Source organism: Corvus cornix, chromosome 1, assembly GCF_000738735.6.
Source record: "Corvus cornix cornix isolate S_Up_H32 chromosome 1, ASM73873v5, whole genome shotgun sequence".
Lineage (NCBI taxonomy): Eukaryota > Metazoa > Chordata > Aves > Passeriformes > Corvidae > Corvus > Corvus cornix.
The window spans coordinates 2,711,297-2,737,057 of record NC_046332.1 but is presented as its reverse complement, the minus strand read 5'-3'; the positions used below and the strand labels follow the sequence as shown (position 1 = coordinate 2,737,057).

General features: G+C 40.8%; 1 protein-coding gene across 6 annotated transcripts in view; it reads right to left on the bottom strand.

The window, feature by feature from the left end:
* Positions 1 to 25,761, bottom strand: part of EPHA3 (EPH receptor A3) — a 186,124-nt gene that overhangs the window by 55,266 nt on the left and 105,097 nt on the right. For all 6 annotated transcript variants that reach the window (XM_019285940.3, XM_039555072.1, XM_039555043.1 and 3 more), the window contains exons 4-5: positions 7,535 to 7,690; positions 6,711 to 7,046 (exon numbers count right to left, since the gene is read on the bottom strand). In XM_019285940.3, coding sequence (XP_019141485.1) covers positions 6,711 to 7,046; positions 7,535 to 7,690 — 492 coding nt within the window. The remainder of the gene's footprint in view (positions 1 to 6,710; positions 7,047 to 7,534; positions 7,691 to 25,761) is intronic.

Here is a 25,761-nt window from a genome sequence, read left to right as displayed (position 1 = left end):
CACTGCTCATAATGCTCCACACACACATTTTGATTTATGCAAAACCACCCAGCATCTGGGGGTTTTGAGAACTTTAGGTTTCTCCATCAGTTCCACTGCCCATCAGCATTCAATTCCTAACAGAGTCGCAAGTACTGACTTGCAAATCGGTATAATGATGTCACACCTCCATGGCATGCTCACATTAACATGAACAGCTGTGCTTGTACTTGGATTCTTTAACATTTCCAGCATCTATTCTGTGGATCAGTGTAAAGGGGTTTATGACAGAAGCCTGCTCACAGAAAGCAGGACCTGCCCTGTTCTAGCCCTCCTCTGGCTGCACTCCTATTCACTTTCTCTATTAAGAGCAGTGATGTGCTGAAGCAAGCAAGCCCCATCCCACAGGCACATTCCAAGAAGGTCCCCAGGTGGCTCCCAGGAGGCAGGAGGAAGAAACAGTCCCACTTTAACAACACTTTGGAAACCTGCTAAATCCTACACACTGCTCCTCCAGATACAATTCCACACCACTTCAAGGTGCGTGCAGGCTCAGTCCTTTGCCCTTTAATCTCCAGGACACGTAGTTAAACCAGCACAGTGCCTGTGTTTGTCCTCCTGCACCTTTTCCTTGAGCTGGAGCAGGCTCAATCTATTTTTATGACTTGGGCTGTAAACTGTCACCTGATTCTGTAACATCACCAGGTGACCATCGGCCTGAAGGTGACGTGCCTTCCCTGTCGCCAGGAACGAGGCATCAGGGACTCCACTCATCCCACACCAGCAAAATGCCCCTCACACCAGCCCCAGGCTGGATCCTAGTAGGACTCAATCATAAGGAAGGCGGTGAAAAGGCTCACAGTTTCTGGGAGGTGGCTATCAAGATCACACGTCAAAATGTGGAAGGCAAGAAATAGGACAAAACTTCAAAGGCAAATACAAGCAGGCTGCCTTTGGATGAAATAAAGCTGGGCACATTTCTCCCAGAAACAGAAAAAAATTAAAAACCGGTTTGTTCATGGCTGTTCTAATGGATGACTGCCTGCATTATGGCAGAGGTACCCAAATGCATCTGTAAAAGGCTCCAGCCTGTGGTTACAGACTCCAGAGTGGCTGCAGGCATTTCACAGGTGCTGTGGAAGAAAGACTGCAGGGAACTGGAAAGGGGGAAACAAGCAGCTTCAGCAGGAATTACACCAAAAGGCAGCTGCTTGATTTCCCTCTCAACTGCAGAGAAAGGCAACCTTCTGGGCAGCAGCTGTCACTGGACAAGTGATTATCAGAGATCATTTCTCACTTTTACAAATAAATTCTAAATTAAAAGAAAACGTCATTAAGTGTAGCACAATCGTGTTCTTGCTTCTCTTTTTTATTAAAAGAGATAGCAAATGCCTTCCCCAGAGCAAACAAAACGTTTGATTTGCTCATGTGTTTAACACATGCACAATAAGTCATGGAAATGCCACGTCCATTTGGGAAGGATCAGGCTGCACAAGGCACTCACTTCAGAAACTGGAAATTATGGTGCCGTGGCATTCCCAGCTGTTATTTCAGAGAGGAGACAAATGCTGGATGTGCTTTCATAAGAATTCATCCCAAAGGTACTCACAACACAAATGTTATTCTTTCTGCTCTCCGTTGAGGTGGTGATGGTGGGAGCTTTGCAATAGTTCCTATTTTTCACTGAACGTGTTAAGACCGTATCAGTTTAAATAAACTGTTTTTCTTTGCCTTCCTTCCCTTTGTTACATTACCTTAGAGGATGTTAGAGCCTCCCATTTCCTGGTGTGAAGTTTTTAGAAAGAAGAATTTATTCACCATGCTCACAACATCAATGTTCAAGTGCTGAGCAGGCTTTCCCTTTCTGTGGTCATTTGATTATTTCCTCAACCAGAGAAATCCCATTCATAAGGTAAGAATATACTCAAGAACTACCTCTGAAAATGCCATTATCTAAAACTGGAGAAGACAATTGCCCTCAAATAAGTAATTTATGAAATAAAATATTCCCCTCCTTTTAAGTAATCACCAAGAGCTCCTGAACTGGTCTGTCAGTAAGTCTTTTCCACCTGGTCAGAACACACTATGAAAAGAAACAACATTTCTCAGACTTTTTGTCCTGTTGTTTGGAGCAATTGCTTTTGTGAAGGTTAACCAGGAAAGAGCCTCTAACAGAAAGGACTTGAAAGATGCTGACATCTTTCACATGCTTTTAGATTTGGGGATGATTTAATATTTTTGTTTGATTTAAAACATTTTTTTTTAATGTACATAGAGGCATAGGTTACTAAAAGGAACGCTAGAAAGAAGGCTCTTTTTGCTCTAGAAGCTGACACTTCTTACATTCACAATTCCCATTGCAGGAGTAGTCCCCAAACACAAAGAAACATTTTTTTTCCCATCTGTCTCCAGCCTGCAAATTGCCTAGAGGGAATTGCTTCAAAAAGCAAAGTGATAGCTCTGTTTACAGTCAAGAGGAACACAATTTCCCTCAGTGATCACTGAGAACGCCAGCACAGATAACAGAGAGAGACATAAGTCTAGGGTTTATTATTTAACAGAGGATTAATGTTTACCTACACTTCTTTATTTTCACTCTTTTACCAAACCAAGATATTAAATGAGAAGGACCAACAGAAGCAAGGAAAGAAAACCATTGTCCACCAACTGCTGAATAAAACTTCACCATGATGTGTGGAAAAGCCAACTGAAAGCTTTGAAAAAGAAAAACTCTCTGAGCCACAAAGTTCACCTGCGAACTTTCTGTCAGGTCAGGAGCGTTCACATGAGGACTGTGCAGCACTGAAGAGCCCAATGTGTGTCACAGACTTTGAAGCCTTGGCAGAGCTTCCTTGACGTTCAGGGGAAAAGGGATCAAAGACTTTGCAGGCAGAACATCTCTAGCTAATAACAGGCTATGCATGGAGTGACATTGTTAAAACACTTCCCTTTTATATCCCTGAAGGAGTTTTATTGAGTTAAAACGATCCTTGAATAGCCTCTGGGCTGAACTGTAAAACACATTTGAAGAGCGTAAAATCTTTATTTATGCCAGGAATGTTTGAAACTCAAAAGATAAATGTCATTCAGAGAAACAAGCATGTCCTAGGTATTCAGTACATAATGGGGCACAGCTGTAATAACAGTCAGTGAACCAGAGACTCCCTACATCATGTCATTAGCTCACTTTTAATAAGTCTATCTTCTTGTCCTTTTTATAAGGGCCATAGGGAAAGAAAGAAATATATCATCCCCCAAACATCTGTGCCTCTCTCAAATTGTCTCTCTTAGAAGACAGATCTACTTAAGGGACTTGCCTTGGGATAGACATTGTAAAGTGCACACAAAACTCTCTAAATGTGGATTTTATTTAAACAGGGAGCATCACACATCATTTGTGAGCTGCTGAAGACAGTGCAGTGCAGGCTGAGCACATAAATAGCATCAAAGTACCTGCAAATAATCAAATACATACAGTGAAACAAACTTGGGGCTGAACTTATTCCCTTGAAGCCACAGATCTCAGGGAAATAAAATTCTGGTTCTGAGGAGGTTTTAACAAGCCTTCCAAGGAGCCACAGAAATCTCTGCTTAAAATAGGACTGAAAAAATTGACTGGTTCTTTCTCCACTGTAAATATGTTTATCCCTCCAAGCTGAACTTAACACATGGCTTGGAATTTTCAATGGCACAGGGAGACCAAGATAATGCAAATGAGCTATGTCTGCCCTTTCACACTCCTGATGATTCTAATTTCTCTACCTAGGGGTTACTCTTGTTCTCAAGGTTTTTTTGAATAATTTTCATTGTTATTATTTATAATGTAGCTGTGCATGAGGTGCCTCGGTTTGGATGCAGGGGTGGTTACTCTCTAAGCATCCTCTATGAAAAGTCCCTGACAGAGAAAGAAATCAACATTTTACAGGTGCACAGCTGAACTGTGGAGAGGCCAAAAGTCAGGGTTAGGTACTTATAGGCTCTCAGCTGAGAAGCATAATCACTTTCTACAGTTACTAGGACAACACTGATGTTTCTAGCCAAAATTTAGCTCACAAAAAGCCTTCAACGTGTCCTCTGCAGGGATTCCTCTTTATTCCCCAATTTATTTACTTTTGGCACCTATCTGAATCCTACCTGAATTGTGTGGAAGAGCTGTAGTGAGCTGAGGACAGAATTTGAAGAAGTCTCTTGTTACAACGTGTCCCCTTTGTTCCTCTGCTGATGCCAGGATATGTGACAGCACAAAACTCTCTGGAATTGGTTTAGTGCTGGCATTGTCTTATTGTACCTGAATTTAGTTGCTACCACCTCTTTCAGCTGCACTGTTGGGACCTTGGGTTAAAAGGCCTTAAGTACTTAAGAGCTAAGCTCCATCTGAAGCTGTTACAGTGTGCTTTTGGTGATCAAAAGAAAACAATCTATTTTATTATCAATGCAATAAAGAACTGAGGTACGGGGGAAAAAGCAAAATATTTGGGGATCGGCATGAGTATATTGGGAAAATACAGAAAATGTAATTATTTTCACTAAACTTTAATGCTAAGAATTATTTTGCTGAAACTGTGAACACTGAATAATAATCAGAAATAATGGAAGGGGTAAGAATTCAGGAAGATGCACATGGAAAGTTGGGGTTTTGAGACAAAATATTCAGATTGACGTGGAACAGCTGCTCTAGCCAGGAAAATGTCACAAAAAGAGGGTCACAGACTTGACCCCCTTGTTCCCACCTACCCTCTACAGGGTTTTCATTTTGCTCATTGTGCTTGCTCTGCCTCATGGCCCCTCTGGTCTAACCTGGACTTGTGACCCTTCACAGCAACCCAGACCCATTTGGATACGGTACAGGGAAATTAATGTAGAAAAGCTGTCTTGGGACAGCATTCTAGACCTTACAGAGCTAAAAATGTGCTTCTGATATATCCCTTTTGTGATCTGACCAGTCAGGGAATGCAAGACAAATTGCATTTTTGTAATTATACTTTAAGAGACAGCTTACATACATAACTGAAGTCTAATTTTAGGAACTTGCAGAGTTTCTAAGGGAATTTTAACACAGTAAACCAATTGGCATGATCAAGAGATAGCACAATTAAGCCTGTACTAACCCACATCACCTAAATGTACTTACAGAAAAAATGGGCTATGCACGAAAGTAGAAAATAAACAAACTGCTTAAGCTGCCCGTGGGTTGCAATAAACAGAGCTGCTATTGCCAGAAATCCTTCGACTTTGCCAGTACATCCCAGGCACTGTGTGTTCCACAACAAAATCAAAATCCACCTTGCAGTGCAAAGGCAGCGGCTCTGGGCCCTGGGGAAGCACACTGCAAAGCAGGAGGCCTCTGCAGAGAAAGAACTTCCCTGATCCTGGACAGTTCATTTTTTGGACCATCCCCAGGTGATTTCTAACTGCTGTGGTGATGAACAGGCTGAAAGGCAACATCTCTGAGAGAAGAAAGAGAAGAAAAGAGGGCAACTCAACAAGGATGCTCAAATATCCAAAACAATAAACTATAACAGTAACAAATTGAATGGACATAAAATTCAGGTTCCAGAGCTGAATTGGGTAGATTCACCTCTGTCTGCCTACTGCACAGTTAGACAGCCCCAGAGAGCATTTGGAAATGTAGTGACTGGTGTCAGGAAATAGCCTGCTCTCACATTTTTATGCCTCCCACTACAGCTGATCTGTGATTTAAGGAGAAAACATACATCCTCTACAGTGAAAAACATTGCAATAACATAGCCCACCAGGAGGATGCCTACTTAGAACAATGTTAACTTGCCAGTGATTTAAGGAAGACAGAAATGGAAGTATTTTGGGGACATGGTGTGGGATGGGAAGACGTGGGAGAAGGCTTACTGAACTCATGCATGTTTTCAGTACCAAGCTTCCTGATGGAGGCTGCATGGAGCACAACGACAGAAATTTCAGCATCTAGTCTCTCTCTTCACTGGCAAGCACTGCTCCTAAAAAAAGTTACACCTAACCAAATGCCAGGGAAGAGCCTAGATTTTCTAGATTCTTCACAACTTTTAGATAAATGGAGCCATGTCAAATGAGAAGCAAATGGCAGAACAGTGCAGCGATGACAAAGGCTCTGATCCAACAGTCAGGGCACACTGCCGTGCTCATGCAGGGCCTCAGAGGCTTTAATAAGTCTCCACAGAAGCAGAGAGGTCCTTTTGTACCCCATCAACTGTGACACCGTGATCTAATTCAGTATTCAGCTCCACATCCCCATCATGCTGGCAATAATTCAGAGTTGGTGAGACAACTTGTAAAGGAGAGAAAAAAAAAAGCTGTGTTTTAAACCTCTCTAATTTAATGTTAGCTTTTTATGTGTCTAACATCAAAGCCTTTTTTCACGTCTGTTTAATCAAAATTAATCACTAAGATTACTACAGTAATTTACGTTGGAGATTATTGAAATGAGTGTTTTATTAAAATCTGGTTTTATTAATAAAACACATTCTGGCTAAGGAATCATGTGAGCCTGCTATTAGAGACTATTAACTGGGAACTGGGAGTTAATCATAACAGTCACGCTGCCAGGTTCTTTGACAGAAACACGCACTGGGTTTGCTTCTGCTTTTACTTTTATAGGAATATTCAACTCAATTAGTTACCCCAGCACAGAGTAAATTCTGCAAGGCAGGGAGAGGAAACAAAGGTACACAAAACTCAGTAGCTTCGAACAAAGGAAGGGTGAGCAGAAAGAGACTCACCAGCCTGATTAGTTGTGATGCTGACAGCAGCAAATTGTCTGGAGAGGGTGCTCAAGTCAGACACCCCGTTGACTGCATCGATCTCGAAGGTGTAGTTGGTGTGTGCCAGAAGGTCCACCACTGTCACCGTGGTGTTGGTGAGCCCGCTCTGCCGCGGCAGGAACCGCACGTTGTCGCTGCAAGGCTCGCACATCTTGGTGTTCCCTCCACATTTCTTGCAAATGATGTTGAAGGTGACATCTTTCCTGCCTCCAGTGTCCAGAGGCCAGCTCCAGTCCAGGATAACAGAGGTCTCGTTGATGTTAGAGATCACATTTCTTGGGGCAGATGGTGGTCCTGTGAAAGGAAACGGGAAATCAGGGGAATGAGATTTTCTCCCTAAGGAGGCTCCAAAATGGGAGTAACAAGGGCACAGAAGTATAAAAGTAAAAAGCATCAATAACCAAACTCTTCTGGTTATTTCCTGTGGAGACTCCTGAAATATTTCACTAGATTACAGACCTAGGCTATCAAGGACCATGTTTTCTTATAAAAAGAGAGTCCCCTCAGGGTGCAGTTCAGGATTGAGGGCTGGAAGTACTGGTAGCAATATAAAAATCCTATTTCTCCTTCTCGAGTCTGACAGGGAACAAGAAGGAGAAAATGAAAACAGACACAAACCCAGCCCACCAATTTTTAGCAGCCTGTCCAACACTCAAGAAGACACGTGAGGCAGTGGATGGCTGACTGCAGTGGGGCATGAGAGGAAGCAAGCAAGCGAGCTGTTGTGGAGGTACAGATGGAGGAGCAAGAATGACAGCCCCGAGCAGAATGATGCTACTCACTGGTGCAAGCCATGGATGGAGGGTCTTTCTCAGAGCGAAAGTAATTCTTTTCACACCTGCAGTTCAGAGATGCATCTTCATAGGTGGAGCTGTGAGGGGGGCATTTGGCACACTTCACATTGCCAGCAGAGGCTTTGTAGAACCCAGCTCGACAGGCTGCAAAGCAACAGAGATAGAGTTTTAAATTCCATGGACATCTTGGTTTTAACATGTGACTACTGCCCTGGAACCTACCCATATGTGGATCACAGTTTGCAGACATTTATGGTCTAAATTTGCAATTTTTTCTCATAATGAGAGCTGACAGAAATAAAACCTCATGGTAGAATGGAGTTCTTGCATCAGCTTGGATTTGCATTTAATTTTGCCTGGAAAACAAAACAGCGTATTGCACCACTAAGAAGAAACATTTTCTATGCTCCATTTTGAGAACTTCACTCCTTTTTCTTCTCTTCTACTTAATTTGCCAAAACATTGGCCCTATCCTGAACAGGAAACTAACTTTATCCTCTCCCTACTGCTAACATTTGCTTACAAGGGCACACTGATTGTAAACTATGCCTCTTCAGTTCATCAGGTGAGGGCTAAGCAAGCCAAAACCAAGTAAATAAACTGAACAGGGAAAGATTTCATCCAATTTTGAATGATCACGACAATGAGCGCCTTCTGATACTATCAGGAACTTGTGTGATGTGTATAAGAAGGATATTTTTGTATTAATTCAACATAAAAGAAAAGGACCACATTTTAGAACACATTCACCTTTTGCTGCAATTTGGTTCCTCAGCAAACACTGCCCCAACTCCCAAGCACATTAGGAAAACCCCAGGATATTCTCATTACAAATATAATGTTAAAAAGAAGGGTAATACAAAGGAAAACATGCCCTATTTTATGTCTGGAGCCTAGGTTAAGCTTAGATAAAATTGCCTGAGACCTGTCACAGAATTAAATGCTTCTTTGAAGCAAAAGGAATGGCTTCACCACTCTTGAGATAAGCCTAACCAGGGACACACTTCTCAGTTTTGCTTGTGGACACAAATTGATTCATAAATAGTCTAAAATCTGAGATACTAAACTGTGCGGTCTTTTTGTGTTCATTCGTGCACTGCCAAAATAGCAAAGTCTTTAGATGAGCAGCCTGAGGTGGAACAAAGTCTGAATAAACATTCCAGCATCTCTGTAAGTGATGGAGGAGGGAGGGACTGTTATTGTCCATCACCAAAACCCTTGCCTGGTTAACTCCTGGTGCCAAACACCTGAGTGAAACACTCTGGTGAATAGTGAGAGAACAGCTACTCTGCTCTTCTCTGAAACATCTTAATAAGGGAAGGCCTCCTCCCACTGCACTGCACACAGCAGGAGGAGCACAGGTTTCACAGGGAAGTGCCAATCTCAGCCACCCTTCAGCACTTCCCAGCCCTGGCAAACAGAAGCACTTGGCTGCAGCGGCTCCCTCTGACTTCCAGGCTACAGCAAAGCAGCTGGGAAAGACAGCTCCTGCTCCAAGTTTTCTCCTGCAAGCCCTGAGGAGGCAATCCCAAGTCTGAGCCCCTGGGGCAGCAGCCCAGCAGGGAATCTGTTACAGCAGAATTGCCAAAAATGACCTTGTGTGACCAACACTGACCCGCCCGACCTGGCACGGCCTGTCCGCCCTCAGCTGGCATTTCTGGTGATCCCCTGTCCTCAAAGGCTGCCAAGGGTGTTTGGGGATTCCCATTCAACTTGAGGAAATAAGGGAAACCAAAGTCCCTCTTACTCCCTTCCACTAGGAGGAAATGCAGCAGGAAACAACTGGCTTTTTTTGTTTGGCTGTTGATTTTGCAGCCTTTTACAACTCAAAACCCATTCCCTCCCACGTGCTGCCCCATGAGGTACCTTGAGCAGGCCCCTTTGGTGGCCCTCTGGGTGACAGAGGAAATTCCAGTGATTTCCCTGCCTCTGTTCCCAGCCCTAAGACAACAAGCCAGGCAGAAAAGAATGGATGCCAAGACTGTTCTTACCAGCACTAATAACTAAGCAAAGACAGTAAGGAATGAACATCACACTTCATCTGCCTAATTAACACAGAAAACTTGCATCAAAACTTCCCATGGGGACCTGTTTCCAGATATTAAACTCTGATGATTTTGTTTAACCACCTTGAAGAGACACCTTTACCTTTATGGGCAGTCACACATGAGGCAAACACGTATTTATGGTTCTGTACAGTAGAATTTTTTAATAAATCTATATGCTAGTTTAATGTCATGATCAAAAAGAACCCTACCACCACTAATTTAATAAAGCAACAAATGTAACATAAGTAAACAAGCTTGCACAAGAAGTAGGCAGATTCAGAGAGGTGAAGAAGAGAAACTGCTCTATTAATCAATGTCTCTTTCATCCCTCAGGTGAAAACTCATGGACCACATTTAAGAAAAGGTGGTGATGGTCAGAGTGAAGGTGTGAGCCAGCGAGATTCCTGCTGTCCCAATATGCCCTAGCAAGGGCATCCCAATCTCATGTCTTCCCCTCAGGTTGAATTGCACTTTCTGTCTTTGTCTGTCAGACCAATTTAAGATTATTCACAACTGCAGCCCCAAGGAAAAAAAAAAGCATTTACACTTGAAACTGAAGCTCAGAACTGGAGGTGCCAATGAAAAATGTTGTCGATGTACTTGCTATAATTATTCCTTTCCTAGTAATTTTTTAATTCTGATATATAAGAGAGAAAATATACAGTTGTTACTTCAAAATGCATTAATTTCTCTGTCAGACAAATTGGATTACATGTACTGATAGAAGAAGGTTTGGCTTTTTTGTGGCAAGTAGCATGGCTTTAGTTTCAGTTAGGCTGAAAAAAACCATATGAATTAGTATATGAAGTCTTCACAGAATCTACTTTTAGCATGGAAACCAGCTGTGAACAGCAGTGGCTTTTTCTCAGCAATTTCTTCCAAAAACTAAGAATTTTTTCTTTCCCTCACAATGGGGAGCAATGCAGAAGGAAGGAGATGCAATGGCCCAGGAAGAAAAACCTCTTAGAACACTAAAAGTGAGAAAAGGAAACTTCGGAAATTTCCTCATAAATGATATAAAGTGAACAGCAAGACTGTCTGGTTTTGCTTTTTTAGGAAGCTCTCCTCAAGCCTGTTGGCCCTGGTGATTCCTGTGATAACTCCCAACTGCAGCATTTCAAAACTGTATTTAGTCTGATTTCCGTCTCTTTTATCTGAGTGTGAGGCCAAGGTGACTTTGTTGAGTCACCTGCTGGTAAGAATTTCAGGACTCTGGTTGTCCTTGTCCTTGAACAAAAATGAACTTCCTTAAGCTATAACTGCTGACAGAGAGCAGGGAAAGTTAATTCAGTGAGAGGAAAACAAATGTATGTAACAATCTGTGGTAGCTACTGATTAAAGAAATGTGACTGTCTTTTCTACAGCAAAGTGAATTTTGCCTCAGCTTGAGTAATCGGCTTGAGATGAAAACATGGTCCTAATTAAGGGTTAAATTATTAATTTAAATTGGAATTAATTTTAAATTAAAACATAAATCTGTTAGTAAATAGGAGCATTTTAGTATTCAGGTCCTGCAGCCCCCTGCATGCAGAGCAATCTCACCAATTCCCAGCTGTAAACACCGAGGAACGACAGGAGCCTGCACTGGTGACGTCCCAGCCCCAGCACTCCAGGCTTGACAGGGCCCATCTCCCTGCACAAGGTCACAGAAACTTCATTTGCAAACTGCCTGGCACTCCCCAGCCCTGCAGGAGCTCTGCTTTTTGTGTTTTGAGGCAAGACTGGAGCACCACAACATGCTGGAAGTGGAACCACATCGGGTGTCCAGCACCCACCAATTGATTGGTCCCTGCCTTTGTTCCTCTGCTCCTCATTAGAACAGCCCAGGGGTGAAATGGCACGGTGGCATTAAGCCACAGCATTTAGAAAAGAAGGGAATTCAGTCACAAACCTGTACAGCTCACAGACAACACCTCTTCAGAGTGTGCATTAACGAGACAGGTGAGAGAAACTCTGGGCATTCCTCCTGTGCCCTGCTGAGAGGACAGGGAAACATTCCCCATGGAAGTGGTCACTCTTAGAGAGGCATTACAAACTATTCCCAATGTCACCTGAGCAGCAGCAGAGGTCCTGAAGCTGGACCTGAGGCCACAGGATGACCTTCAGCTGGGAAGGTATGTTGCGAAGGGAATCACAGAATCAAATAGGTTGGAAAAGACCTCTGAGACCATCAAGTCCAACTTACCACCTAACACTGCAATGCATCTTTCCTTCAAATGCTACTGACTGGCTCACCTCGACGCCCACACACAGCCTGGCATCTTTGAACTGTTCTCCAGCTCCTTTCAAAAGTGTTTACACAGCTCTTTCCTTGTTCACTATGGCACCCCATTCACCAGCAAACAACACTTCATAATGCAGGCTTCCTTCAAAATCCCTCACAACAATGAAACCACCTTTCGGCAGCTCTCACTGTTTATTAGTACTGAAAAGCCACATAATCTATAGCATTTTATAGGTCTGTGTCATCCTCCCTCTCTCCTGAGCCTCTATGTAAGTTCTTGAATACCAACTCAGCCCAAAAAGGCTTCTAAAAATTACAGAGTATTTCTGATTCATATTTCCATTGAACTTCAGGCACACTTTTTGTCGTCAGATCTGAATAAAAAGACACCACTTCAGTGAGCAGCTCTCAAAACTAAATGCTATTGCTGTACATGCAGAGCAGGCTTTCTCTGTGAAAGGCTGTGGTGCTGGGACCTGAGGGAAGAGGCAAATAAGACTGAGAAAGGCTCTAATGAGGGTTAAAAGCTCTTGTTGTGATTGGACCCTGTTGCCACTACTGTAAGAATATCCCCAGAAAGAAGTAAGGATATTGACTTTCTCTCCTTGCCTGTAGGATTCCATTCTGTCTGTGGAAGAAATAAAAACTTAAAAATGTTCTTAGTATTTGTATTCTTACATCACCTGTGGGATATGCAGGGGGCAAGGATTCAGTGCAATATGAAAATGAAATGTCTCTAGAAAAATACGCTTTAGAATGAGCACTTTTCATTTTTTACACCTGAAAGCTGCTGCTAGCACAAGAAAAAAAAAAATCAGTAGTATTTAATCTTCCTCATGAGTAAATTTCTGCTTTTTCCTCCCCGCTTCCTATTTTATAGTGATCTGTGACCTTAACATATTTTAATCAGATGCTTTTTAAATTGGCTTTACTCCCAGGTCAAGTCATTCAGCAGAAACAATTCCTGTTCTTTGTTTAATAACTGTTACTGGCAGACATATTAATTATATGTACATAAGAGATAGCGTTGTCCTGAGGGAATAACACTGCACCTTTCAACCACAGTCTATAATAGCTGCACGTTGTGCCTTGCAGGGCTTCTCTATCTCTTTTTGTGCAGTGCATTACAGCCAGGGTTGCTGCCAGCAATGTTGTTTAAAGTGCAGTATCAAAGATAGCGGGTCTAAAACAGCTTTACAGCAAAGAGGTTCTCGCTTGTGGGCGCCTGGTTTCAAAATGTGTGAGGCATTGAGGTTTCTCTGCAGTCAGCTTTGGGTGAAAGAAATTCTACTTCAACAAGTATTTAAATCAGGAATTTAATAAACCCATGTTTATAAGCACTAGCTTTCTCTTTCCCTAAACAAGAGGGTTCCTAAACTCAAAACCTGGACACTCTGAGATATATTATGCTATCATTTTTTCAAACAAAGCAATTTCATGTTTTGTTCTTTTTCAAAAAACTTGATTTAATCCACAGATAGATGAAAAATAACTTGCTAATTCAAGAAGCATTGTAATTTAAAATCTAAAGTAAAGAAATACTAGAGAAAAACCCACCAGAACCAACTTAAACAGGAAAAAGGAAAGGTTGTACAAATAGACGCATGAAGAATTTTAAATGCTCAGTTGGCAAGGATAAAAAGCAAAGAAATGCTTTTTCCCTGAGCTGAACTTACACTATGAACTCCTCAAAGGCAAACCAGACATAGGATTGTGATAGCCTCAGACAGTAAATTTTAAATAAAAATTAATTCAGGCCGAGACTGCCACAAAGGGATTAACGATGGCAATGGTCAGGTTTAGTCTTTGCTCAACCTCCCACCTCTATGTCAGAACTCTAAAGAAAAATCAAAACAAGAACAACCAATCCCCCCAGAGTAAAGCAAACAGACCTGGCAGTCTCTGTCCCACAGGCTGCCAGCTCGTGATAAGGTGTTTGCTCTCCAGCCCAATGGAAAAATCAAGACAGTGCCTGGTAATCCTCATGGGCTAGATTTAGCTAATGATTAACAAACCACCTTTCCTAACTTGGGGGTGTTTATGTAGTTTCCCTGTGCCCGAAGCAGGCCAGGTGAGCAGGTTCAGAACAGGAAAGGTACTATAAATAAAGAAGAAGAAATTAATTTCCATGCAGATCCAGAACCCATCTTGCATCTAACAGTAAGACCACGCGGAAGTGCAAGAGGAAGGCCAAGAGGGAATCACCATTTGCCACCCCTCACTATTTCACCCTCACACCTACAACCCAGATGTTATTTCAAAAACCTGGAAACATGAGGTTAGATTTAGCTGCTAATTTATTTTTTTAACAAAGTTAATTATGTTAACCTTCATTGTACTGTCCTTCATGTAGACTACCCAATGTCTGGGGTTTTTTTGCAAATTATTGGTCTCAGTGCATTCTGCTCCTGTCTAAGTAGTTGATGTGAAGCAAAAAAATTAATCTTTCCTTCATTTTACCTTCAAATTTGTTAGGTTTTTAGCCAAATCAATGTACCCTTGGTTTCTATTACACGACAGGAAGACCAGCTGCTCCTGATGTGCCCTCTCTAAGCCGTTCCTCATCTTACAAAGATCTATCATGAACTCATCTTCTCTGTGATGAACAAATACAAACTTTTCAATCAGCTTTTACAGGAATACCTTCTGATCCTTTGATCATACCCATCTCTGTTTCTACACTGTCATTTATCCCGTGGAAAATGCTCTTATTCTTGCCATAACATGTCTGATGAAACCAATTGATTTATATATTGGACTACATTTTATATCTTGGTCTCTAACACATCTGGGCCTTTGTTTTGGTTTGTTTTGTTTTTTATTTTGAGCAATCCATGGAACATCTCCCCCAGTGTGTCAGTGCACATATTCCAAGTCAAAACAGTTAATTCAGACATATAAAAGGTATAAATTTTCTCTCAGGGGTGGAGGGAAGATGATGATGCATTTACTCAGGCTGAATGTTCTTTCGCAACTTTCCACCTCTGCTAGCACATACAGGAGTCTGCTGCTGTCCCTATGAGAAAATTAATGCAGAATAGGATCCAACTCCAGTGTCACCTCCTAATCAAAATGCTGCCTGGTGGCTCGTGTGATGTTTCAGAGAGCTCAGCCCAGCTCCCCGATGACACAAGTCCACTACTGCAATTTGCATGAATTAGTACTTTTGTTAGGAGTCTCAGCAGAGCTGTCAAATTAATTGGAAAAGAAATTTAACAAACACCTTTTCCCTCAGAGGTGTGCTCTCAGGTCGAGGTTGAGGCACATTGCTCGAGCAGTGAGGGGGAAGCTTGTGTTGCTTACACCCTTGCTGAACTTATTTATTTTGGTAAAACAGAGAGGACTTTGGTTTCTTGGCTGTTAATTTGGTACCTGTCACAAGCAGCCCACTGACATAAAAATTAGACAGCCTATTTTTATGCTGCTCTTGGCTGGGCTAGGATTAATTTTCTTCATAGTAGCTGCTGTGGGGCTGTGTTTTTGATTTGTGCTGAAAACAGTGTTGATAATTCAGCAAAGTTTTTATTTTTTACTGCTGAGTAGAACTTACAAAGTGTCAAGGTCTTTTCTGCCTCTCATCCCACCAGTGAGTGACCTGGGGGTGCACAAGGAATTGGGAGGGGACACATCTGGGACAGCTGACCCAGTCTGGCCAAAGGGATATTCCATCCCAACTTTCCTGGGGATGGTTGAACACCTGCCTGCTGACAGGGAGTGGGGAATCAACTCCTTGTTTTGTTTTCCTTGTGTGTAGTTTTTGTTTTCCCTATTAAACTTTCTCTCAACTCACAAGTTTTCTCACTTTGCTCCTTTGATTCCCTCCCACATCCCATGAGGGAAGAGGGAGTGAGTGGCTTAGCTGTCAGCTGGGCTTAAATATGGCAGTTTTTTAACACTAAATATACCAGATGCTGATAAAATAAGAACAAAAAGGCCCAGTTAACGGCCAGCGACTAGAATCTATACATTCATTTTTCACAAACCCTCACTACTTTCTCATACCTCAGAGTTAGTTCTTTTCCCCAATTTTAACGTATTTTTGAATTCAACCACTGGACGCAAGATATGGCCAGAGGCACATAAAGTTCAGGAAGCAAACACTGGAAATACTTTACTGTCCTCCCTTCTAAAACCCACCCACCCACCCAAAAAAAAAAAACAAACCAAAACAAAAAACCCCTACCAAACCCAAAGTTCACATTTTTAAGCATTGACATGAACAGGAGCTGAAAAGCTAAAATTGAAGCTAGAATTGTGTGCCTATGCCTCATTCAATGCTACTGTCACTGCCAACCACTGACATATCACTTCTTGAATTCACTGAGAACTGGTGCTGGGAAAGGGAAGCTCTTAAGAAGAGAAATGGTGCTGCAATGGCAAGCACTTAAACCCGTAGGAAAAAATCCCTAAGGTTTAAGGCACTGTCATTAAGTCTGGGATCTAATTTAGTGTATCAAAAAATGGCTGTAATTTGTAGCAGTGTACAGGAAACAGCCACTGCTTTGCTAGGGATGCTGTTAATGCCACTTAATGGCTGCATCCATAAAAGTATTTTAGCCACACTTCTAAAGCAAAATCCCATTTCTCCCCCTCTTGTCATATGATTCACAGCATAAAGTGTGTCCAGACCACACAAATATATATATTCCAGGTATACTGGAATATGCACGCTTCAAATGTCTCCATGCTGTCAGAATTGCTAAATTTGTTGGATGTTTCCATAAGAACAAAGACGGAAAAAGACCTGGCACTGGAAAAAGGAGGATGATTTTATGTAAAGCCATTAAACATATAAACAGATATTGTCATGTGCAGAGGTTTCAGTGATTGCTAAAGAAGAGCTTTAAACAGACGACCCAAAACATTATGGCTTCATTGTTGTCAGAACATCCTCTTGTCTTCACGTCCTTTTTCACTGACTGTATTTTCATCCCTCCAGCAGAAAGCCTGAGAATTAAACAGTTACAGCCCCTGGAGGCATCTGTGAGCTGACTATCTTCTCACAGCTGAAAAGAAAGGCTTTTGCAAAACTATCTGAACACTCAAGTGCATTTCTACATGGTGTGCTTTAGCTTTTGCCTCTTCTTCCTTGGTATTTTTCCTTTTTTAAAGAAAATTCTTAATCACTTAACATTCATTTTGTATGCATGTATTAAAAATGTCTGGCTTTGCAGGGTAAGCAATTATCCACTGAACAAAAACCCAATTAAATGTAAATTTTAAAAAAATCCCACAGGTCAGCATTTTTATTCACTTGCCTGCTACCTGTGTGAATCCAAGGGGGACAGAACCTCAGCTGTTTGGAAAACAAAGAATCTGATGTATTGCATTTTACAGGGTATTTGCTACAGAATGAAATCCTTCCTTACAATCAGTAACAGAAACAAGAACTCAATATTCTCCAACAGAATTCACTTCTCAACGCAGAAAATTCATCAGAAGGGACAGGAAACTACATTTGCATTATTGTTCCCTGTGCTTTCTCTAACAAATAATAGTGTGCTGACATCAAGGGCCACATGTTCAATTAACAGCTTGCAATTCCACTGGACTTTATGGGGAAAAGAATGAAAAAACAGCATTGCAATGCCTTTCGTGACTCTGCACTGCTTTACACAAAGGCTTTCACTATATAGACATCATGCCATTTTCTGAATGAAGGAACAATAAATATTGCAAACACCATGGATTTGACTACAACATTGGGTTTATATTCATTTTTTCCCCCCACTTCTCGCGTTAACATTCAAAAGCAGAAACCAAGGAGGCTGAAAGGACATCCAAAACCCTTGAAAGATGGAAGTATTTAGGGATTCCACCATGAGATTTGACATTCTGTATCTATCAGGACCAACTGATGCAGAGTAGGGTGGGTGTTTTTTCCCTACTAGGAATATTTCCAACTACTCCCACTAGAATTCTTTGGAGTTGATTAAGAGGTGAGCCATGTGCTCTGCAATTGAGCTGAAATAATTTTTGTGCTTTATCCTGGAAACGAGGAAGTCAAATTCCACCTGGTTACTTTGCTTAGCAAAACTCTGACCACAGATCTATTTCTAAAAGATCTGCTTTACTCTTCCTGACCACATCTCAAGACAATGAGAAAGGTTTTCGTCTTTGTAGGCTGAGTCTCAAGAGCAAGAAAGAATCCAGAAGAAAGGATGCTGTACACATTAAACTGGTACAAATGGTACAAAATAGCATATAAACCCAAATAATTTCAATAAATCAAGTCAAGAAAGTCTGTTCTTGAAAACTAACATTAAAATAGACATAATTTCCTGCTTATTGATATAATTTTGACTGGGACAACTGATTTCCAGCACACACAGCAACGAGATATTTTTTCACTAAATACATTTTAAAAGCCAATAGAGAGAGGAGAACAGGAAAAGGGCTTGTCCTTGACTAAGTGGCTACACATCTCACATTCACTGCTAACCATGTGCATTTCTGAGAGCCCAGGGTGGACGGATCAAACTGTACACCTGATCTAAAAGCTTCGCAGATTGGTGAGATCCCATATAAGCTTTCCAACCACAGCTGAAGCTCCCAGCCCTGTGCTGGGATGAAGTGTGTACCACAGCCAGACAAGAATTCAGCTTGGGATAACCTAGAAGAAGTTAGATAAACCTAGAAGAGGTTCCTTAAACTGTGTCTTTCTGCAAAGCCATGGTTCAGCGGATCATGAGCCCTCATTTCCCCACCAAACCCACAGAATAATGGTGTATTTCAGCTGTGAGCATCCCATGTACAGTTTTTCTTCTATATAAGGCTCTGTGCTTCAGACAGAGGAATCCAGTTAAAGTGTAATAGTAATAATGTCCATGTAAGTCACTAAAGCTTTTACTTCTTTTTTTCCTCCTCCTCTCCTTGCTGCCTGTCCTGTGTGTCAGATTAGAAATACACAACAAGTGATGACGGTAGGCAAGTGTAACTGTATTTTGAAGGTACTGTCAAAATGCATCAGCAAAATGCCCTATTATAGCCCAGCTAATCTGAAATGATCTCCCACTAACACGAATGTCATCAGTGCTGTGCTCTGCTGCCCTGACATCATGAAGTGGGGCTGTGACAGCTCCCCACAGTTACAAACCTGGCCCTGCAGATCCAGCACCATGCCACAACAGCTGATTAAGCACTCACATCCCCACCTGCTGCCAAGGAAATGGCACACGCAGCCCTCAGTTTTATCTTGGTCCCTCCTTATGAATTGGCTGTGCACTGAACCTCCTCTGGGCTGCCTTCAGCACTGATGGGATAAATAATACCCTTGTCTGGGCAAGCCATGGCCAGCAGTGCAAGGGAAGGGGTAAGGACAGGGAGATTCCTCCAGTACCATCAGAATTTTCTCTGCTGCTCTGTGCCACTTGGGACAGGAATTCTGAGCTGCTGTGTTCAGGTCCAGCTGTGAACTGGGACACTTATTTGCACTTTCTATTCCCTAACAAGGAAACCTTTCCTTCTGCATTAGGATTCACTCTTAAAGAACGTTTTGCTCTTTTCCCACTTCTTCTGTTGGCTGCAGTGAAGACTGGGTTAAATGCGTGTGCAGCAAGCATCTGAAAGAGGCAAGCAGCAAGCAGGCTTGTTATTCTTGATGAATAATGCAACTTAAGAGCTGTAATGCTTACAACTGATTTAACAGCTGCCAACAGCTCCAGCTTAGAAAAAGTGAGGCAATGCTTGTAAATTTGGCTTGAATCAGATTAATCCTCCCTGTTACCCTGCAAGTGGAAAATATTACCCTGCCTGCTTGGTGGCACCCTCCTTGTGCTTTGATTTATCTGTGGCAATGGTAACTCCCTCAGAAGTTATTCAAAAAGTGATACTACTGTGATAAATTCAGTGTGAGACTCACACCCAACTTAATAGGTGTTCACTCCCAAACTGCAGAAGCAAATTCTAAACTCAGTGGATGATTATGGGCATGAAGGAAGAGTAATTCCCAGAAGTACAGAGGGACACGTGGAGCACTTCCTGTGCACCCTGCAGTTCTTCCACTCTGAATCTGCAGAGGACAAAACAATTATCTAAAATTCAGATTTCACATTAAGCTGCTTAGCATCCAGGGGCAGAAATTCCAGACTTGTGGCTTGTAGGACGGTTTGTACCTATCAGTCTTTGTATATCTGCAGTAATGCCAGCTCTGAAAAGAAAGTTGGTTTTACAGACATGACTTCTTAAAGATTGAAATTGCTGTTAGCAATTCTTTCGACCCTCTTGAAAATATCAGGTTTTTATATCATATTATAAAATCCCAGATTGGTATTTAATACTGAAAATCTCTGCTGCCCCCTGTTCCATGCACTCTCCAAAGTCTCCAGTAAGATATGGGTATTTTTACCTCATTCTTATTACAGTAATTTCTGCACCTTTTACATCTATGGCACAACAAAATCAGAATAGGAGTTAGGGCTCATCTAAAAATAAAGGACAGCATTCTATTTTAAAAAAAACAACTCTTCTTTCTATTAAAAAACCCCCTTCTTTCTTCTACAACTCCTGGTTTACAAGTTTGAGGCAACACGATCCCAAACCTCTGCAACTACATCACAAAACTTCCAAAGTAGAGGAGGAAGGAAAATAAAACTCTCTGAAATTAGGAATGCTTATCCATGGTGGATTCCTTGTGTATAGCTAATAATCAACCATTTTAAGGAAGCTGTACCAGTAGAAATCACCAAATAAACCCAAACCATTTTCCCCTTGCATCTGAAAGGTGGGAAAGGATGCAGTGGAGCTGCCTCTCTGTTTTTTTTTTCCACCCTTCGACTAATTCAGGTTTTCTTACAGAGAACTTTCACAGAAAAAAGGTCTAAAAAAGAAACTCGTGGCCCTTGAAAGGGCTACTTTTGATTAGGCAATTTCTGCCCCAGGAAAACTTTGTACAACCAAAACAATTTGAAAATTAAGCCTGTGAACAAATATCAAGTTGAATTTTCTATGGGACCATCAATAGAGGGAAGGAAATATTTAAGGATATAAAGAAAACAGCAGAAAATAATCATGAAACAACAATAGGAGGAGAGTCTAAAAATTTTTAATTAGCATCTTATCCATCAAATTTCTGTTATTTTCAAATAAGCCTCCTACCTCAACATTCATTTGCACCAAGATACCACAGTCCAGGTAAAAAGTAAAAGCTGTGTGCAATACTGAAGTAATGTCCCTCCTAATATACAGGAAAAAATTACTATGTTATTTTCACAGCCAAATATTCTGTGAACTCCAGATTACTAAAATAACTCAGTTTCATAAGTGCTCCTGAAACAGTTCCAACTTTACAAGAGCAGAGTTGGCCTGGATGAGCAGTTCAGAATCCATGTGAATATTCAGTCTTCATTTTCGCTAAATTTAGCATTGGCTCTTTGGGGATGGACTCCCAGAGGTGAGGCAGAAAAGGGCCACTTAAACCCTGCCAAGTTCAGTGGGGGAAAAACTTGCAGTGCCAGCCTGGTTATCTAATTGTTAGCAGCAGGCAGCAGCAGTTTTAAGTAGCAAATTAATATGTTTGGGGGTTATGCAAAGCCAGAATAATTTACAGCAAATTGGTATCAGGAGCAGTTTTAATCAGCCATGATCTGAAAATCCTGAATTCCCATTAAAATAAATTGGAATTGCATTTGCTTCTACGTAGCCTGCTTCTGACTGCAGGAATTTTGAGTAGTGAAAAGAGATTAGTAGGGGCTTGGCTTTATCTGTAGGCTTTATCTCTCTAATTATATATTTGAGACTGGTAAAATTAGTATACAGAATAATGGAAAAAGGTATTAAAAAGTTGCTGTACAGGCCATTTTTGTTGCCCACATACAGAAAAAAAGGATTCAACTCTGAGTCCAAGAGATCCTCAGCTACTGAGGCAGTGACTAAGTTCAGAGGTAAAGAAAACAGAAAACATAAAAGAAGAAGCGGGGGAAATAAAAACCATCTCCTCTGGAAAAATTCAAGGGTTGTTTCCAGGGGTGACACCAGTGAAAGGGAGCGTAATCAGATTATAAATGATAAATAACCAGGCAGCATGAGAAAAGTAGTTAAAGTTGATCGTGCCTCTGGAGAGAGAGTGGGAGTCCCCTCCAGATCCCTCCCTACCCTCTTTTGGAGCTCTGCAGCAAGGTCCTTCCTTAAGGTGCACCTCAGAGGCCAGGGACTCCTTGGATGGTCCTTTAAAACCCATATAATATACTTTTGAATCATTAAATATTCACAAATAGAAAAGCAGATCACAAACAAGCACCTAGGATTGTTCACTGTCAGAAAGAGAACACAGGACTAGAAAACCACTTGTCCCCATCCATTCTGGTAGGGCCCCCCAGCTGTGGTGGTCCCTATGTTTCACAGAATTACACCAATGTAACTGGACAAGGTCTGGTTTTGTCTTTCAGCAAAAAATCTCTGTGTATTGATATTTTTCTCAGTTATACCTTCACGCTTTAATCTGAAACTTTGTATTTTTATAGTTGGCAATAAGATAAAATCACCCCCCCACACACCCCACCCCTTGCAGCAGCTGAAAACATTACTTCTAACACACACATAATAAGAAGCTTTTTGAGCTTTTTCTGTGTCTGTCTTTGGAGGTTTTATTTGGAGGTTTTATTTGGAGGTTTGCAGATCTTTAGCTTAGCAGTCATTTCTATCAGCTTATATTAAATAGCTGCTTCGTGAATTCCAGTTAAAACCAAATTACCCTGAAATGAAGCCAGGATCTATACAAGAGTAGCAGTAACTTAAATAAATCAATATCAAACAACAACCTCATCTGAAGCTAGACAGCTTGCTGATGTGCTAAACAAGAATATAGACACTAAATCCAAGCAAGAGTTTCTTAAATCAGAATGATGTCCCCATATGTGTTTGCACTTACCTAATGAAGCTGTTCTCACTAATATGGACAGCAGCATATCTAAGAGGGAAACTGACACGAGCCAACAGGATTTCTTGACAAACACAGATAAAAATCTCTGCTGAAACACCTATTGCAAAATGACTGATTCTGGCATTTCTAACATTTCTGTGGGGAAATCCCAGCAAACCCTGGAAAGAAGCCAAACCCACACAAATTCTACATTAGATTTGATTATTTAGTTTTCAAATTTTAGGGCAGCACTGTTGAGTCCCATCTTGTCATATTTTTCCATTCTCATTGTCTTTCCACAAGAGAGTCCCAGGACTTCTCTATCTTTTCACTTTGCTTTCTTAGCTGAGCATTGAGTGTTCTTCTCCTGTGACAGCTCTCCCAGATTTGGTCTCTCCTAGCTGGGCACCTTAGAGTACAGAATAAACCACACCAAAAAATCACATTTGTGTTCTCATTATGCTCCTCTTTTCCCTTTACCTGTGCAATTATACCACCAGAACAACTTTCTGTGATTTCCTAACGCTGTATTAATCATACATATATATATATATATATATATATATATATGTGGAGAAATATATGAAAATCAATAAATTAATGCAGTAACATTAGTTGGGGGAATTTATAAAAGTGAGAAAAATGAACGCACATATTCCATTGTTTACTGTTTTATAATCCTAAACATTAACTGTGAGAAAGTTAACACAATCTTTTTCAGTATTAGTCTGTTGATCTCCTTTAGCTATCTGCTGTTTAATTAAGCTAAAGAAGCAATGAAATCCCTTCATTATCCTTCCTACTAATTTTCTGCCTCCAATATTAAGACCCAGCATGGAAGAAAGACAGTTACAACATTCTCTGGTTTAGTTTGCTGGTGAATTTGGGATTCATAATGGATGAGAGAATTAAAAAAAAAAAAAAATTAAAAAAAGAGAGACTACAAGGAACAAGAGAGAGAAAGATGATCAGTTATAATAAAATTATAAGTTGCTTCGTGAAACAGAAATAGTGAAGCTACAACCAGAACATCTTACATTCCTTTCCAAACTTTAAAAAATAGCATTGTCTTTGGGAGAAGATGGTGACATTCCTGGTATTGAGTTGAAGACTGTTCTTGTCAGACGTCCAATCTTTCATCCAGTGGGAGAATTTGGTCCACCTACCCAGCACCTGGTGGTGAAGTTCATGTGGGCAGTGTTTATATTAAAAATGACACCAACTCTGACCAGAACAGCCTCCAGAAAATGCCACTAAACAAAATGTTGTATCTGTGTAGAAAGTCTCAATTTTTAAAAGTGGTTTCAACAGCTACCCAGAGGAATAACACTGCTGAAATTTAACATTATTCGTAAGAGCCTAAGAAGTGTTCATAAAAAAGTGAGGCAAGTGCAAGAGAAAAATGCCTGTAAGTCAAGAAATTAAAGCTAACATCTTAAAAGATGAAAAGGAAACTACTAAAAACAAATAGTGTAATGATTTGGCAAAGGAGATTCTGAGATCATTTCAAGCAGAGGACTCAGGGTTGGATGTGACAAAGAGCCACTGTGGCAAACCAGCAGCACTATCATGCAATAACACAAACCTAAGTGCAAAATTACTCCAAAAGCTCATTCTAAGTCGTTAATATCTCTGAATCTTACTTTCAACCCTTGCCATGACATGAATTTATTATAAACAAAGAAGCATAAAGACTTTGCTCCCTATCAGCCATCAGTGTGAGCACTGAGCACGGAGCCATGGTTAGGACCCACATCTTGAGAACACGTGTTCTGGGACCTGGGAGCCTCCTCTGGCAAAGTGGGATTTAAATGGCTCAAACAGCTTTGTTCTTACCAGCTAAAACTCAAGTGTCTTGGCAGAGTGGCTGAGAAACGCTGTTGCAGCACTTCCCTACTCTAATCCTGGCAAGAGCTGCTGTTGTTGTTAATCTTTTGCTTTCCTAAGGACTAAATTCATTATTATTTTAAATAGACGTGGCAGATGCTGAACTGGTGCTATTCATGCATCCACACAGAGATAAGGGGCCCTCCTTTTGCCCAAGTGATGCAACTCCACTGAAAGTTAAAATCCTTCAATTATGTCCTTTAATCCTAATATTCTCATAAATAAGATCCTTTCAACTCCTTGAAAAAAAATTAATATGTGGAAAAAACGAGAAAGATTTTAAAGGCAGATTTCAGATTGACCAGTGCTTTATCTACAACCTACTATTCCTGTTTTCAGAGAGGACAGTGAGATGTTTCAGTTTTAACTACCAGTATTAAATTAGATAAAAACAAGAGAAAAAGAATCTACGAATAACACAACTGCTGTGATAGAGTCCCATGAATTATAGCACAAATATTTTATGTGGCTGTGGACAGTTAGGAGAAATTCTGTCCCTTTCTCTGATTATTTATTTTATATGTCTTTGTTAATCCTAAAAAAAGGTGTCAAGGTAGCAGCACAGGCAACCCCAAGCCCTTTGTTTAGAGCTAGATCACAAACAATCCAATCTTTACCAGTTAAATTCCTTCCTTTTAATTAACCACTCTCAAAAAAGACAGAGAAAATTAATTTCCCTTTTGATGCTGTAATTCCTTATTACAATACCACTGTACTTTAGAAAGACGCTGACATGACAACACTACTAAATGAGGTTTATTTTTGAACCATTAATGTATAAGAACGTTGTGTCCAATTCTCACAAACAGAAGAAGAAATAGTGTCAAAGCAAAAAAAAAAAAAAAAAAAAAGATAAAAACTCAACTATTCCCAAAGGAGAGAAGGGCAATCTTCAGCAATTAAAAAAATTTATTAGAAAGCTGAAGATGTAATTCCCATTTTAAAAACGAAGTGTTAAAGCCATTATATGCTGCCCCATGACAAAGGTACAGCTTGTTTCCTATGCAGTTTCTTATTTGTGGGACTAAAAAATGAACAAATGTTCCAAAAATTGGAGGCATTTTACTTTTCAGGCATGGGAAAAAGAACATCTTGTTGTACTCATACCATAACTGAACTAAAGCTGTAGAAACAGTCAGTCTGGAAGTTGTACTTTCTGCCTCTATAAAGGGAACGTTGGGCAAATATTCTACAATGG